General features: G+C 50.7%; 1 protein-coding gene across 1 annotated transcript; it reads right to left on the reverse strand.

Moving 5' to 3' along the window:
- Positions 1–191: 191 nt before the first annotated feature.
- SLC46A1 (solute carrier family 46 member 1) lies at positions 192–10,911 on the reverse strand. Its single transcript, XM_082371316.1, is given in 6 exon segments — positions 192–1,882; positions 1,884–1,935; positions 2,473–2,629; positions 4,807–4,890; positions 6,419–7,271; positions 8,652–10,911. Coding segments are annotated over 6 exon segments (1,428 nt in total). The 5' UTR covers positions 8,880–10,911; the 3' UTR covers positions 192–1,828.
- Positions 10,912–17,077: the final 6,166 nt, after the last annotated feature.

Genomic DNA, 17,077 nt, shown 5'->3' on the forward strand with positions numbered 1-17,077 from the left:
GGGCTGAGAAACAGCCTTTTGCCACCCACCCCCCAGCCTGCTCTGACATTGCAGCCTGGTCTGTGGGGTCAGGGTTTTCTGCTTGGCTGGGCTGTAGCTGCGGCTCCCAGGTCGGGGCTGAGTCAGCCTCACCCCACCCCTCTCCAAGACCAAGAATTGCTCATGACCAAGAAACACTCAAAAGTCAAAAGTCCAGCTCCAACTCATTTATCCTTCCCCTAGGTCCATGAATAGAGGCATTCCATTCTAGAATATATGAGATAGGAAGGATCTTAAAACAGTATTTAATCTAGTGTCTCCTAACTTGTCCAACCATGATCAGACAATTAGAGGCATTGCTGATCTAACCCTTTATAGAGGGCCTTGCTCAAGGCAACACACGAGCCAGAGGCAATGCCCGGAGTAGAGCCTGGGCCTGAGGCCAGCCCAGAGCCTTTTTCCTACCATCCTCACTGCTGGGACAGTCAGTGGAGGGGGCCTCTCCTTGCTTGATCTCCCAATGACAGGGGACAGTGAGATGGGAATCTGCAAACAGGCCCAGGCTACAGAGGGCCACAGCTGACCCTAGTTTGCCCTGGGCCACCCCCATTTTACCTGCGTGATTTCTAGCCAGAAAACTGGCTAGCAGGGCAGGTGAGAGAGAATGAGGGTAGAAATACCAGCAGGGGGCCATGCCCTGTGGCCAATTCTGTTTTGAAGAGTCAAGTGTCATCTGATTTGTTTGGGGGCTTATGGCCCTCATCAAAGCCAGTGCCTTAATACCAAATCCCATTCTGCCTTTCAACTTCAGGTCCAGGCTTTCCTAACGCCCTAGAAATGGGCCGCTCATTCTTTGGGGAGTCGGGCCCATCTCCAGGTTCCTGTTGAGCTACAGATGCTCGAGGGATGGTGTCAGCACATGGCCCTGCTGAAATGCCCAGCAATGGGAGGTGTTAGAGGGCTGAGTGGTAACAAAAACTGATTCTGCTTGGTTTGGTGTAGCCAGGAAGACCAGGGCAAGGTGTCTTCAGGGAGTAGATCTCTGACCCTGAGGAATGAGCAGCCAGGGCTCTGCCCGGAGCTTCTCTGCTGACCTGATGCAAGCGTGGCAGCCCTTCGCCTCCCAGCAGCTCCGGAGAAGAGAATGGGCAGTCAGATGAGGACTGAGCTGGCCACGCCCAGTACCAATCCCATGGCAACTCAGGGGCCCCTGTCCCTTCCAGCAGCCACTGCTGTCTGACCTACGGTGGGCAAACTAGGAACAGGAAAACAGAAGGCCCCACAGCCCAATGCCATGGGGGCCGGAAGGTTCATTCCAGGGCGATTATACTGACTTCTTATTATGATTGGCACTGCTAAGCCCAGGGGATTGATTCCCACGCAGCACTCTCCCTCCAGGTGGCACCAAGTCCCTCCCACAACCCTCCCTCCCCCCAAAGCTGGCACTGACCAGTGGTACCCTATTCATCACTAAGGAGTGACTGGTAGCTGCTTGGCCGTGAACTGAGCACCGTGAGCTGCACAGTTTGGGTTGGAAGCAGAGGTGCTATGGCCCTCGTGCTTCAGCTGGTCCCTCCATCAGGACCTCTCCTCTCCCCTGGAGGGTTCTACGTGATTGATGGACTAAAGGGTAAACAGATCCCTGTTCTAAATGGCTCCCACACCGCCTGCCCTGAGTGGGACTGTCTGGGTTACAATTCCAGATCCTAGAATCAGAGGCAGGCACGGCGTGGATGAGGTGGGGGCCTTGGTCTAGCTTGACCACCTGGTCCAAGGTGAACACCGCCCTTTGAGGGGAGCTGCCGCTGCTGCTGAGGGCTGGGATCCAGAGGCATCTGCTTCCAGTTGGTTAGTGCTCACGTCGCTCCTCTCGCCCCCCGTCCTCTGGTCCAGGCACATCAGGGGCTCTGGGGAAACTGCTGGAATTCAGGGCAATGATTAGCCCTTTCCAGTATCCTGTGAGAGACCAGAGAGAGGGTTCAGATTTAACACGGGGGGACCCTCAACTCCTGGAGAAGTGACACAGGCTTTATTGGATGGGCTGGTCCAGGTATCCCCCTCCCCAAGCTGAGAGGTGGAAGACAATGTCCAGAGACAGAGGGCTCTGGGGGAAGAAACAAGTGGGTCAGGTTAGCGTGTGGCCCAGTCACAACTAGCCGAGGAAGCTCTCCAGGCTTCCCTTTAGCACATTTCTGCCACCGTAGTTCCATCTGTAAAATGGGAATGGAGAGGGATGAGGGGAACTGGGTGTGAGAACATAGCCTTGCCAAGAAGCACTGTGAGCCTGACCCTTCCCCTACCGGCCTCTGCCTTGCTCCCGGGGAATCGCTCCCAGACGATTAGGCAACCATCTGCAAGGGGAGAGTCAGGCTGGGACTGAGACACCCACAGGGGAAGAGCTCCAGGACTGAGGAGGTTGGAAGGAGGAGGAGGAAGAGGATACCTTTAGGGTAAAGGGCTCCATTTTGAGCCGGGGTCAGGGCCCTGCATTACCCAATCAGGACGGCCGGGATGAAGAGGAGGCCAGCTCCCAGGAGGAAAGGGAAGCCCTTCATGAAGTTCAGGGTGGCGGGGTAGAGCGAGTTGAAGATGCCAGAGGCTGTCAGCATGGCCAAGCCATTCACACAGGCCACAGCAGAAAAGAGAGCGCCTGTGAAGAAATAAATACCACACTCAGGAATTTGAAAGACCTAAATACAAATCCTGACACCACTACCTCGCAGCTGTGTGACCTGGAGCAAGTCACTTAACCTCTCTGAGTGTCACCTTCCTCAGCTATAAATCCTACATCATGTGCTGTGATAAGGCTTTGACGAGGTCATGCATGGAAAGCACCTGTGCTACAAAACAAATGGCTGTTATTAAATCTATATATTACAAGTACATGTGATGTCTTCTAGCAAAAGTCTGCTAAAATGGTTTTGGGTTTATCCCCTTTGGAATCATCTCCTGCTTAGGATAAATTTCTGGGCTAATTCTCAGTTTCAACACTTATTAGCTGTGTGATCACCGAATAAGACACTTATCTTTCTGGGTTTCTGTCCCCCTTCTGTGAAATAAGGATAATACCTTTCATAGATTGTTGGTAACACTATAATCGCATGATAGGTATATATGTGATGTACCTATCACAGGGCCTGGCCCCCTGGAGGCAGCCAGTTAGTAAGAGCTGTTCTTTTCTCCTGTTCCCCTTGGCATCTCTGGGCACAGTGAAGGTGCTAGAAAAATGCTTATTGAGTGAGTCAATGAAGGCACATGGGTTCTGAGGATAACAGAACCCATGGTGGGCTATACATGGCACCAGAGTCTCTGCCATCACCAGATCCTACTTCCAGGGCAGATGGGAAAAAGTGGATGAGCCACATGTTTCCGGATTGGGATCTAAGGACCAAGAGGGCAGATGGGAAAAAGTGGATGAGCCACATGTTTCCGGATTGGGATCTAAGGACCAAGAGGCCTGAGAAGCTATTCTTTATAGATATGACAGCACGGGACTTCCCTGCTGTCACATTGGTTAAGAATCGCCTGCCAATGCAGGGACACGGGTTCAAACCCTGGTCCGGAAGGTCCCACATGCCACGGAGCAACTGAGCCTGCGAGCCACAACTACTGAAACCCACTCGCCTAGAGCCCGTGCTCCGCAACAAGAGAAGCCACTGCGATGAGAAGCCCGCGCACCGCAACTAGGGAAAGCCCATGCGCAGCAACAAAGACCCAATGCAGCCAAAAATTTTAAAATAAATAGAATCGATATGCCAGCAGAACACAAATTTTGCAAAATAAGCAACAGCCCAGCAGAAGTTGAGATTAAACTATCAGACTGTCAGAGCTCGAAGGGCCTACAGATGTCATCAAGAGCAATTCACAGGACTTCCCTGGTGGCGCAGTGGTTAAGAATCCGCCTGCCAATGCAGGGGACACGGGTTTGAGCCCTGGTCCAGGAAGATCCCACATGCCGCAGAGCAACTAAGCCTGCGCACCACAACTACTGAGCCTGCACTCAAGAGCCTCTGAGCCACAACTACTGAGCCCTCGTGCCATAACTACTGAAGCCTGCGCACCTAGAGTCTGCGCTCCGTAACAAGAGAAGCCACCGCAATGAGAAGCCTGCACACCGCAACGAAGAGTAGCCCCCACTCCCCGCAACTAGAGAAAGCCCGCGCGCAGCAAGGAAGACCCAATGCAGCCAAAAATAAATAAATTAATTTATTAAATTTAAAAACTATAAAAGAACCCCTCCCCCACACAAAAAAAAGAGCAATTCACATGTGTTACAGATGAGGAAACAGGCCCAGATCACACAGCCGGTGTGACAGAGCCAGGATTAAAACCCAGATCCCCAGACCTGCCGCTCTTAGAAACAGACCTGGGTGTGCATCCTAGCTCCACCACTTACTGAGTGACCTCAGGTGAATCAATTTAACCCTCTGGGCCTCTGCTTCATCTGCCATGTGGAGACAGTGAAACCTACATCACAAAGTTGGACACTCTGACCCCAGGGAAGCAGGGAACTCTGGTATCGTCACATCCACTTTACAGATGGAAAAGCTGAAGTCTGGAGAGAGTAAATCCTCTGCTTGGCTTATCCAAAAGAATATAATCGTATGCTGCTGACTGCAAATTCCAACTCTGTGGTCTGAAAATCCAAATTGCTGTGGTTCTCTGCCAGCCCTGGGCACTGTGACAGCAATGCAGTTGTCTTGGCTACTTATTTCTCCAGGGTGGGAGGGAGGAAGGTAAGCTGCCTCCTGGCCCGTGGCTGCCCTCTGCACAGTTCAGGAAACACTGGGCATGAGGAACCAGACACAGGCTAACCCTGATACTCACCCTGCTCTGACTCTCTCACCAGCCTGGAGAGCTTGGCCCGGATGATAGGCGTGACGACCAATGACAGGAAGAGGAGCCCGTACCCTGTGAAGAAAGAAACAATCATCAAGGAAATGGGGTTGGGGAGAGGGGTGCCCAAGTGAGATGTAGCAGAGGTCCTGTACCTACGCCATGAGGGACTTGGATTAGACACAGAAGAACTTCCCTGATGGGGAAGGAGACAATGATGGGGCACAGCAAGCACACAGTAAATGCAAGTTCCTTTTCCCTTGACATTTAGTTACTCACAGGCTTACACTGTTTCCTTCGTAACCATTTCTCTCCCTTGTGCAACTGCTACCTCCTCAACAAAAACTGCAAACTGCTAAAAAACAGTGGCGCCTCTGAAGTGCATTCACGATGAGGCCCCCCAGGGCCCCTTCAGGTGAAAGGCCCCCAAATCCCAGAGCAATGACAGTGTCTTCATCATCTCTGCACCCCCGAAGGCGTTGAGCCCAGCACCGAGTCCATGGAAGAAGCTGTGGGCAGGAGAAAAAGGTACCTGGTCCCCATCAGCACCGTCCAGGCGAGCAGCCACATTAGGAAATCTGTGATTACAGAATGGCTGACTGTACACACTTTAGGGCTCTATTAAAATAAATCTGTCCATTCAGGAAAGTTAACTTCCTCATTCGCAGCTGCCCCCTCCCACCAAAAAAAAAAAAAAAAAAAAGAAAGAAAAGGGGGCTTCCCTGGTGGCGCAGTGGTTGAGAATCTGCCTGCTAATGCAGGGCACACGGGTTCGAGCCTTGGTCTGGGAAGATCCCACATGCCGCGGAGCAACTAGGCCCGTGAGCCACAACTACTGAGCCTGCGCGTCTGGAGCCTGTGCTCCGCAACAAGAGAGGCCGTGATAGTGAGAGGCCCGCGCACCGCGATGAGGAGTGGCCCCCGCTTGCCGCAACTGTAGAAAGCCCTCGCACAGAAACGAAGACCCAACACAGCCAAAAATAAATAAATAAATTTAAAAAAAAAAAAGAACCCTTGATAGAAAATATCTGTGTGGAGACTCGGGGCCTAGAACATAGAGGAGCTCAGTATATTTAAAATAAAATCTTTCTCCTTTTAAAAAAAAAAGAAAGAAAAGAAGAACCAACACAAGCAGGAATTTGATAGCTGCGGTCTGAGAAGACTGGCTTTTTTAAAAACCCAAAGAAGCTGACCAAGGATATTTGAGATAGGTCCTGTGATTCTTATCAGAGAAGTGAGTATTAAGGCATTAATAGCTTGGACTTTGCTTAAGAGCACCATGAATATAGGCTGTGGGAGGCCAAGGAGTGGAGCAATTAGTGTAAGAGCAATTTTTTTGTCTTTGGCTCTATCTTACTAACAATATTTATGGTTGGTAGTGTGAATGAATTACTTTGGCTATTGAAGGTCTATGTTTTCTGTATAACAAAGATGGCATTTTTATGAGGTTTCTTAGTTGTCTGTCCTCCAGTGCAGGCTAGGGGCACAGTGATGTTTCCAAAGACATGGGCATGAACTACATTTGGTGGCAGCAGGTGGCCAGTCCCCAGTTTTCACCCAGCAATTCTGAGACAAACTGTCCCTGAACCCATACACACTTTACCTGTGAACATGAGAGGTGTAATGGTAGCAAATGCAAAGACCACCATCCCCATGATGTTGAAGGCCAGACCGATCTCAGCCACCCAGGTGTCGGCCAGGCAGTACTGCAGAAGCCTCAGGCCCAGCAGGCTGGTGAGGTATGGGAGGTGCTGAGCTGCAGAACCGTAGCCAATCAGCCTAGAGTCCCAGCAGAGGGGTGTGCTCAGCTCATAGAGGGTCAGGATGTCCTGGGCCCCAAAGTGCACGGTGATCACCACGAAGATGGCCAACGAGTACAGGGCTAAGTGCTTCCTGGACTTCTCCGGGGCCTGGGTCACGTAGAGCTGGACGATGGATCGGTGGTGACGGAGTGTGAAGAGCCGGGCACGTGTCGGCTCTTTCACTGTCTCACCAAAGCAGAATGCTGCATAGAGAGTCATGGCAATCAGCAAGGCCAAGGCCAGCCAGAAGGGGTTGGCATAACCCTGCTCGTGGAGCCAGTTGCCACCAATGAGACTCGCCAGCATCCCTGCTACCCCGATGCACGCTTCCAGCAGGGCCATTCGGATGGTACGGGTGCGGCTGGAGCTGACATCTGCCACGGAGGCAAAGCCAGCAGCCAGGAGGCCACCGAAATCGCCGAGGAGGGCACAAAGGATGCGGCCCAGCACGAAGTAGCCAACGTGGAGCTGCAGCTGTACCACAAGGATGGACAGCACGGTCTGGAGCAGAAGGCCGAGGGAGGCCAGCACCAGCAGCGGGCGGCGGCCCACACAGTCACTCCAGGCGCCCAGCAGCGTGCACGAGAAGAGTCCCACCAGGAAGCCGCCCATGTTCATGTAGAGGGTCCAGTGGGAGGTAAGCGTCTCCACTTCCTGCGGAGGCAAGAGTCTTATTACCAGGGTGCCATTCCTCACTCTGGGCTGCCCATCGCCCACACCATCACCAACCTGGGAGATACAGGGATGAGGACTTTCTTTGGAGCCCTAAACCTCAGAGAATTTTAGTACAACTCTTAAAAACTGACACTGGAGGGGTATGGGAAATGGGCAAGATCCGTTCTCTTACTTTTAGCACTGTGAATGAAAAATGTTGCCTGCCACATCAGCAAACAAAGGATGCTGCGGCCATCAAGCCCTCAGCCACTACTGCCGCCCCTGATGCTGAGCCCTGAGGGAACTCAGGATGGAGACAAACAGGCTGCCCACCGCCAAGCCCTCAGCCACTGCAGCCACCCCCAAGTACAGACTCAGGATGGGAAAGAACAGGATACTGGCTCTAGAGAGCTAAGGTGCATATCAGAGGAGTGATTTCAATAAGCCCAGGCTCCTGCATCTTCCCTTACTTAGAAAAGTGCTAAATTCATTGACTTGTGGGAATTGCCTGGTGGTCCAATTTTTAGGACTTGGCGCTTTCACTGCTGGGGCTGGGTTCAACCCCTGGTTGGAAAACTAAGAGCCCACAAGCCAGGTGGTGCAGCCAAAAAAAAAAAAAAACAGTCCAGTAACTTGAGATGTCTGGTTTTCCTCAATTAACAGTAATCTTTTGATGTTCCAACTACCTGGTTTTTATTGCAAAACTCCTATATATCCTGGCGACTCCCTTACCTCTTGGGAACAGTCCCTCAGAGCTATCTCAGAGACTGCCTCCCGGGCTTGAGTCCTCAGAAAGTCCGCCAAATAAAACATAATTCTCAACTTTCAGTTTGTGCTTTTTTTTTTTTAATTTTACTTATTTATTTATTTTTGGTTGTGTTGGGTCTTCGTTGCACCGCGCGGCCTTCTCATTGTGGTGGCTTCTCTTGTTGCGGAGCATGGGCTCTAGGTGCGCGGACTTTAGTAGTTGTGGCTCGCGGGCTCTAGAGCGCAGGCTCAGTAGTTGTGGCGCACGGGCTTAGTTGCTCCGCGGCACGTGGGATCTTCCGGGGCCGGGGCTCGAACCCGTGTCCCATGCATTGGCAGGCAGATTCCCAACCACTGCGCCACCAGGGAAGTCCCTCAGTTTGTGCATTTTTTTTCAGTGGACACCCTCTTTTGTTAACCCTCAAACTCGCTTTACCTAGATCAACTTTAAGCATCCCCGCAACGCATTTCTCAGTCAAGCCCCAACTTTGCTCCGGCCCCGCCCACCACCCAATATCCTAACCCGCTGGGCTGCCCCCAACCTTTACGCAGGCCCCGCCCGCTCCGCTGCCCCCACACTCCAGCCCAGGGCCCGCCCCTGCCACGCTCCTCGCTTCTCCCCGCCGCCCCTACCTGCGCGGTGGGGTCCACGCTATGGTTGCTGCAGCTGCCCCTGTCACGAGTGCCGTTGTAGCCAAGGTCGGCACTGAAGCGGTGCCACAGGTACTGCGTGGTGACCGGGCCCTGCAGGACCAAGGCGAAGTTGGCAAGGAAGATGAGCGGCTCCACGCAGCCGCGGCACAGCACGGACCCGGCGGGCCAGGCGCGGGGCTCGCCCCGGGAGTTCGCGCGCCCCTCCATGCTTATGCACTTCTGAGCTGGCGCCAGGCTTACGGCTGGCTTTCTGCGCCTGCGCTTAGCGTCCTTTTTTTTTTTTTTTTCTTTTTTTTAAGCCTGGTGGGGCGGGGCCAGGAGTGGTGGGCCCCCTTCCTCTCGGCCCCTCCCTCTCTGGGCTGGGGAGGGGAGGCGAGGGACCCTGCACCCCTGGTTTACAGGGTGACCTGAACTGCAGACCGTGCCAGGATACAGCCCTGCACTCCTCCGCAGGCGCAGAACACCCATAACAGTAACAAGAATGTCAATAATTAACATTCACTCATCGCTTATTATATGCTGGGCACTGTACTAAACTCTGAGTTAATGTCCCAACAACTCTATTGGCTAGCCGTTATCAAGGATCTCAATTGACCCATGAAGAAACAAGGACATGGGACACTCAAGGCTGAGCTAGAAGAACACACGCCTTTCTTTTTTTATTAAAAAAAATTTTTTTGTTGTTTATTTATTTTTGGCTGTGTTGGGTCTTCGTTGCTGCACGAGGGCTTTCTCTAGTTGCGGCGAGCGGGGGCTTCTCTTGTTGCGGAGCACGGGCTCTAAGCACGCGGTCTTCAGTAGTTGTGGCACTTGGGCTCTAGAGCACAGGCTCAGTACTTGTGGCGCACGGGCTTAGCTGCTCCGCGGCACGTAGCATCTTCCTGGACCAGGGATTGAACCTGTGCCCCCTTCATTGGCAAGCAGACTCCTATCCACTGCGCCACCAGGGAAGCCCAAGAACACATGACTTCCGACGTCTATGCTGATGTTCTGTGCTGTGACAGAGGCGACTCAGTAGATAATAGTGCAGCCTCCAGCTCTACAGCCTCAGTTCCATCACCTAGGCCCCGCTACTACCTTGGACATGCCACTTAGCTCTTTGTGCCTCCATTTCTTCACCTTTAAAATGGTGGTGCTAATAGAACCTGCCTCAAAGAGTTGCTGTGGAAGAACAGTGTCTGATACATTGTAAGTGCTATTGTTATAAATACGCTGTCACTTGCTCCCCTCCTGCCGTAGGATCTTTTCCTAGGAAGCTTGTCTTGTTTCTGGGGCTGGGGCCTGGCTCTGCAGTGCCCTTGGAGGAGCAGAGGAGGAGGAGGAGAAGGTGGAGGACCTGGGAGGCCCTTAGGTGTGACCTTGTGCTCCCTGGTCCTCCTACTATAGAAATAGGGGAATAAAGCAGTTGGATCTCCTGTTTGGGCCTATTTTATTGCCTGTAAAAGGGAATGGTATTACTTGGCTTTCTCCCTTATCAGTGCATTTGTTGAGTGCCCCTTGTATGTCAGGGACAATGCCTAGGGGAGGCTCTGGAAACACAGCAATGTAAAGAAAAGAAATGTTGCCTGCAATTCCAGTTCTACAAGGATCAACCATTAGCCGCTGCTGTCGCCCACCATCCATCCACCGGAGGGAAATTCTGTGCTTTGGACACCGCCCCTAGGTAGTTAAGAGACACAACTAAAGAAAAAATTCAATGACCCCAGATTCCTGTGTCTTCCCAAACATAGAAAAGTACTCAATCATTAACTGAAGATGTCTGTTCTCTGCGGTTAGCAGTAATCTTGTTATGTTCTAGGTGTTTTTCTTTCCATTGGGTGGGCGACTGCAGTGGCTAAAGGCTTGATCCTTGTAGAACTGGAATGACAGGCAACATTTTTTTTCTTTACACTGTTGCGTTTCCAGAGCCCCTCCCACCCACCCCCACCAGCATGGTCCCAGACATAACAAAAAAAAATTTATATATATCCTGGCTCCTCCGTTACCTCTTCGAAACAGTTTCTCAGAGCTCAGTGAGAAACTGAATAAACTCAACTCACAGCTCTTATGTGGCGCATTTTTTTCAAGTCGACTGCAGTGAGGAAACAAAGCCCTCAACCAGGCCCTGCAGTTTCTAGAATGGTGGGGGAGAGACATCAAAGAATCCTACTAAGATTTCAACTGCGGAAAGCGCTTTAAAGGAGAAGAGCGTGGGACCCTGAGGGTACTAATTCAGGAGCCTGGCCTGGTGTGGAAGGAACAGAGCCAGGAAAGGCTGCCTTCCCTGACAAGGGGGCAGATGAGTGGATTTCTGAAGGCAAGCCTTGTGCCATGACCCACAGGCCTGATTCTTGGGGTGGTGAGGGCTCCGTTTCTGGCCATCATGGCTGTGCGTGGGCTTGTTGCTGGCTTATTGACTCTCCCCCCTCCCCTGAGCCAAAAGGAGTCTGAGCCTCAGACTAGGTGGATGCTGGCTAGATACCAGTGGACTGAAGGATGCCCAAGCTCCCCGCAGCCATCACCACCCTGTGGTCTTCCTAGAGACAGGAAATTGCACATTAAACATACAAGCCCCTGGGTTGGCTCCCTCCCCCCAACCTGTACAAAAGCTTGGCCCAGTTAGGTCGCTACAGTGAGGAAGGGGTGCCCAGCTGAAATCTTAGAATCATTTCCTAGATAAAGAACTAAGACTGAGAGATGGAAGGCCAAGGTCCATCTCTGGGAATGGGACAGGGTGTGGCTCGTCCCAGAGCTGGAGCCTGCGGTGCCCACGCGGCGAGAAGCCCCTTCTAACCAATAAAATAAGAATATTTGCAAGGCAGGACGAGAACGTTTTTAAGCGTATAATTCTCTCTCTGCCCATTTGAGCCACTACCCCCTCCCTTTAGGGTGCAATGAGCAGCTGTATGATACATTAACTAGATCCCCTGAGAAGACACAGCAATGCCTGGTCACCCCCCGCCCCCTGAAAAAAAAAGCAGTTTTCTCCTGGCACAAGCAAGGTAACTTCTTAGGAGACATTTCTTTCTCAATCCTGTAAAGAGGTCAAAATAACCCACTACTCACCTTCTTGGACTATGGAAACTGTCAGTATGTTACTTTGATGTAGAACCTTTTGTCTCAAAAGCTTCTATAACAGGTAGAACAGTCCTCAGAGCTTTCTGAAAGACTGTCTCCCAGGTTACAATCCTTAGATTGGTTTTCTTTTCTTCTTTCTCTTTTTAAAATATTTTCAACTCTTCTAATATAAACATGCATTTTAGTCACGGAAAATATAACATTAAAAAAAATCTGATGTTCTTCTACTTTAAACCTAATCTGGCTCTGTTGCCAGAGATCAACTTCATGTCCCTTGGTATTCTGGTTTTTTTTTTTTTTGGCCATGCCAGGAGGCTTGTGGGATCTTAGTTCCCCGACCAGGGATCGAAACTGGGCCCTCAGCAGTGAAAGCGTGGAGTCCTAACCACTGGACTGCCAGGGAATTCTGCCCCTTGGTATTCTGGAGACATCAAAAGGAGCTGACTTTTCTTGAACCAGGCACTGTGTGGGGGCATTATATATTATCTTATTCAACCCTCACCACTACTTTATGAGGTAGGTACTATTATTTTTACAGATGTCATATCTGTGGCTTAGAGAGATACAGGGAAAAGTCCTCCCCACCCTGGGTATAGGTTTTCTTCTCCTTATACCCACTCCAGTGTTTTCTGGATCCCAAGCCTTAGTATATGTTAGTCCTTTTGCCAGGAATACCCTTCCCACCTTGCTTGGCCTAGTCAACTCCTATTCATCCTTCAAGACCCACCTCTGGACCACACTTCCAGGCAGAATTAATCATTTCTTAGTATGTGCTTCCACAAGACTGTATTCAGACATCTAATCCTGGTTTTAGACTTCACCTGGTTATAAATACGTGTTCAAAGGATTGTCTCTTCCCAACCCCTACCCACATCCTGCCTCCAGACTTGAGGGCAGAGACATTGTTTTATTCATCTCTGCATCTCCTAGCAATGGGCCTGGCATTCGATAAAATGAAATGTTAAATAGATTTGATGGCATGCACCAACCTCAGTCAATTGATTGCAGCTGCCTGGATTGCAACATTGAGATGGGCTGCTTCTCTGGCTTGGTGGGAAGGAGTCATGAGATCCATTAGTTCTGTCTGCCATGGCCTCAGGAATGAAAAGTATCTAATGACAGTATTGTCTAGCCCTGGGCTATGTGCTCAGTAAGTTTTGTTGAGAAGCTTTGGAGAAGCCTGTGGAAGCTACAATGGTTTCTTCACTGCCAGTTGGTTCATGCCCGTAGAGCACTGTCTTACAACCAACCACTGTGAAAGAGATGATTGCAGCAAGGATTCCTCATCCAAATTCCTCATGCTGCAGTCTTGTCATGACTTCCACCCAAAGCCTCTGCTTCCTTTTCACAAGTGGCCAACCACAGCTTCTGGAGAGCTGCTCTTGTTTTTAGATATTACAAGGAAGGGAGAAGAGAGCATGAGGGTAAAGACATTTTCTGTTTCGAGTTGTTGCTTCTCACATGCCAACTCTGAGCTTTGTGTGACTGTGTCCAGGTGCCACGGATGGCAGTTGCTGTTGAACCGAGCTTGAAGATGGGCAGGGATTTTACCAGAAAGAAGTGAGGCTGTCCCAGGTGAGGGGACCAGCTGAGCCTTAGACAGGAATGCCGTCCAGGATCCAGAGAAGTGCAGGGCTGCAGGTGCAGCTCCCCAACCACTTACCCGACAGGGGAGCTTCCCCAGACCACTTCCTGTCTCAGGACTCCTGCTCGTGGTCTCATTTTAAACACTTTGTCCCTGATAGAACCTTCTCATCTTTCCATCCCTCCATCCGTTCACTTAGCATCTACTGCTTGCCAAGCTCACTGCCAGGTGCTGGGGTTACATACTAGTGTTTACACAATCCCTTCCTTCAGGGAATTCCCAGGCCAGTGGGAGGCAGCACTACCAATTCCAAATTACAATAATGAAAGTACGCAGTTGCATAAATCAGTTCAGAGAACGTCCTCACAAGGAAGTCAAAGAAGGATTCACAGCAGAGGAGCGGAATTTTGAAGCATGAGGTGGTGAAATGGAGTCACCAGGCAAACAGAGAGAAGAAACAGAGAAGGGCTTTCTGCGCCCTGAGAAAGGCAGGTCCATGCAATTATCCTGTGAATAGCACAGTTAAACGGCATTCTGTTGTGTGTCTTAAAATGTGTTAATTTATTCAACGTAAATGTTTAAAATGTACTATAAAAACCTGTCTTGGGAATTCCCTGGTGGTCCAGTGGTTAGGACTCCGTGCTTTCACTGCTGAGGGCCTGGGGAACTAAGATCCCATAAGCCGTGCAGCACGGCCAAAAAAATAAAAAATAAATAAAGCTATTTTAAAAAAACCGCAAAAAACCTGTCTTGACAAGTGTTCATTTTTATTTTCCCTGGATTCTCAAATAAGGTAACTGAACCCAGGCCTCTTGATTTCTGGGAGGCCCTGCAGGAGTTCCTCATGGCTGACCCAGTTGGGGGGTGACCATGAGGGTAATGTCTAGGGGTTCAGAGGAAGGACAGTTTTGGTCAGGCCCTTCCTCAGTTCCGGGCTCAGAACCCCAGCGGTGATTGTCTCGAGCACCTGGTTTTCCGAGTGCACCAGAGAATGAACTCACACGAGACTGGGGCGCCAAGCAGGAGGCTGTTCACGGACTGTACTGGCCTCATTGCTCATCTAGGGCTGCCCGTTCCCCGTACAGGGAAATGGGTGATGGAATTACTGATCAGAAAGGTGCTGGGTGAGCAGGAATCAGAGCCAAAGGAAGGCGGATGGTTGAGGTGTTGGGGGCAGGCTATTTTCTCCCTGCACAAGGGAAGCCACCACTGAGAACAGCTGTCTGGGGACTGAAGTGATTGTGGCACCATCAACCAGGCTCACTCTTCCCTTCCTTGGGGGTGTTCATGTACCCTGTTTTCCTAGGCTGACCATATAAACATGCTCTTTTCATAGATGTATCAATAGGGCTGATAAAGTAATAATTGGCTTCCATTTAGGGAACTGCTCTGTGCTGGCCATTAAACAAATATGATCACTTGGGAATTTCCTGGTGGTCCAGTGGTTAAGACTTGGTGCTTTCACTGCTGTGGGCCCGGGTTCGAACTCTGATCGGGGAACTAAGATCCCACCGAAAAAAAAAAAAAAAAAAAGAAAGAGACTGTCTCCTGTTTTGAGGTGGGGCGTGTGTTCGCCAGTTCACCACTCCCCCGCCATCACCTTCACTCATGGAAAGAACACCTGGACTTGTAGGCCGGCAAGATTGCAGCCCCTTTACCGAGCTCTGCCGTTGTATGGGAACAGGATCCCAAAGTTTCTTTGGGGCCTGTATTGATGGTTTCTGAACAGAAGGCTGATGGAATCACTGTGATACTATGTCAAGCTGCTATTCCAAGGATCTGAAAAATATTGTTTCCTCCCATAGTTTGTTGATTTAATTAGCTGTAAGGCCACCACAATCTGGTATTGCTACACCTTACAAAAAAGGGGAGAGAGTGTGAAGCCGGAGAAGTCAGCAGGGGCCAGATGATGCCCTTGCGGAGATCAATTTGGATCTTACTGAGTTCGAGGTGGCCGTGTGTGACATCCTGGTGGAGGGGGGCTCCCACGGGCAGGTGCACCCAGAGCGCGTGAGGAAGGGCAGGGCTGGGAGTCAGCCGCCTCTGATAGAGCCATGGGGGTGGACAGACCCTCCTGAGAGGACAGGACAAGTGACAAGGAGCCTGGGCAGGAGGCAGGGAGAAGCACAATGAGGTAAGATGGACAGAGGAAGAAGGAGTAGGTAGAGAGGGAGGAAGAGGAGAAGCAGAAGAGAATGTTGAGGAAGCCAAGAGAGCAGAATTTGCAGCTGACATTGGTGACATGTGGGATACTAGAGAGAGGTCGAGGCAATTAGGCGTCAGTGCTGGGCACCCCAGAAGCTTCAGCAGGTGAGACAAGGGAAGGGAAGTGTTGTGGTCTGTGCATGGGCTGGAAGAAGAATTTCCAGACACAAAGTATTTTAGAAGAGAGTTTATCGAGAACAAAGAACAGAGTTAGTGAGGGGCGCTGCAAATACAGCGGCCAACTTCCTGATAGACAAAGGAGAGCCTACCCCCTTTGTGGGCTAGCAGCCAACTTTCAGAGCCTCAAGACAAAGAAAATTCCTGCTGGCAGGATGGCATTTGGTGATTGGTCAGGATGCTACATGGTGAATATTTTACCTAATATGGAGTCGGGGGCTATCCGGTTTAGGTCAGGAGAGCCCATGGCAACAGTTGCTATGGGGCCTCGGTAATTGGAGATTTTTGTCCTGTGCCCTGGATATTGGGCTCCACAGGAAGGGTAGAAGTCAGATCACAATGGGTTAAGGACGGATCAGCCAGGCATTTAATACGAAGGAATGAAGCAAACGTGGCCCTTGATAAGCTCACCCTTAGAGAATGTAACAAGCAAGATGCAACACATCTGGGGTGAGATTAGCTCCTCTTTCAGAGGTGGGACTGAAGCTTTAGGGACAGGCAGGCCTGATATCAGAGACCAATGTAATTTCAGGGAAGCATATCTGAGGCTGAAACCCAGTCAGTGGGGGAGAGAAAGCAAAAGGTGCAACCCCAGCCAACCCTGGCCGGCTCGCTGATGACAGCAGCAGACGCACTCTCCCATCCCCACAGCGTAACCTGTCAAGGCAGACAGCTGCCCTCCACGGTTCGAGCTCTGACCCTTTCATACTTACACTCCAACGCTTCTAGGTCGGCTGTCAGAGGCTAATCTGGGACACCTTCGCAGCCCTCCCAAACCAACACTTCAGGCTGTCTCACTAGCCTTCCCCATTCTTAGCTTTTCTATGCAGTTATTTTGACATTTGGTTGACATTTGCCCTTATTTTATAAGACTGAATGGGAAAAGGGAAAACCCTGAGCTGACCCCGTTGCGGTATACTTCAGATAAAAGACAGAACGTCACCAGGCACCTGAAAGTAATGGGTTTGGGCCAAGGTGAGTGCTCATTGCCCTGAGAGTGAGTGACAGGTGTTCAGCAGTGAAAGAAAAGGGCAAATTTAAAAGAAGACTTGTGGGACTTCCCTGGTGGCACAGTGGTTGAGACTCCATGCTCCCAATGCAGGGGGCCCGGGTTTGATCCCTGGTCAGGGAACTAGATCCCACATGCATGCCGCAACTACGAGTTCACATGCCGCAACTGGGGAGCCCACATGCCACAATTAAGGAGCCCGCCTGCCACAGCTAAGACCTGCGCAACCAAATAATAAATAAATAAATTAAATATTTTAAAAGAAGACTTGTGACTCGTACAACTCAACATCAAAAAAACAAACAATCCGATTGAAAAATAGGCAGAAGCTCTGAATAGACATGTACCCAAGGTAGACATACAGACAGCCAG

Source organism: Balaenoptera borealis (genome assembly GCF_965194805.1).
Source record: "Balaenoptera borealis genome assembly, chromosome: 20".
Lineage (NCBI taxonomy): Eukaryota > Metazoa > Chordata > Mammalia > Artiodactyla > Balaenopteridae > Balaenoptera > Balaenoptera borealis.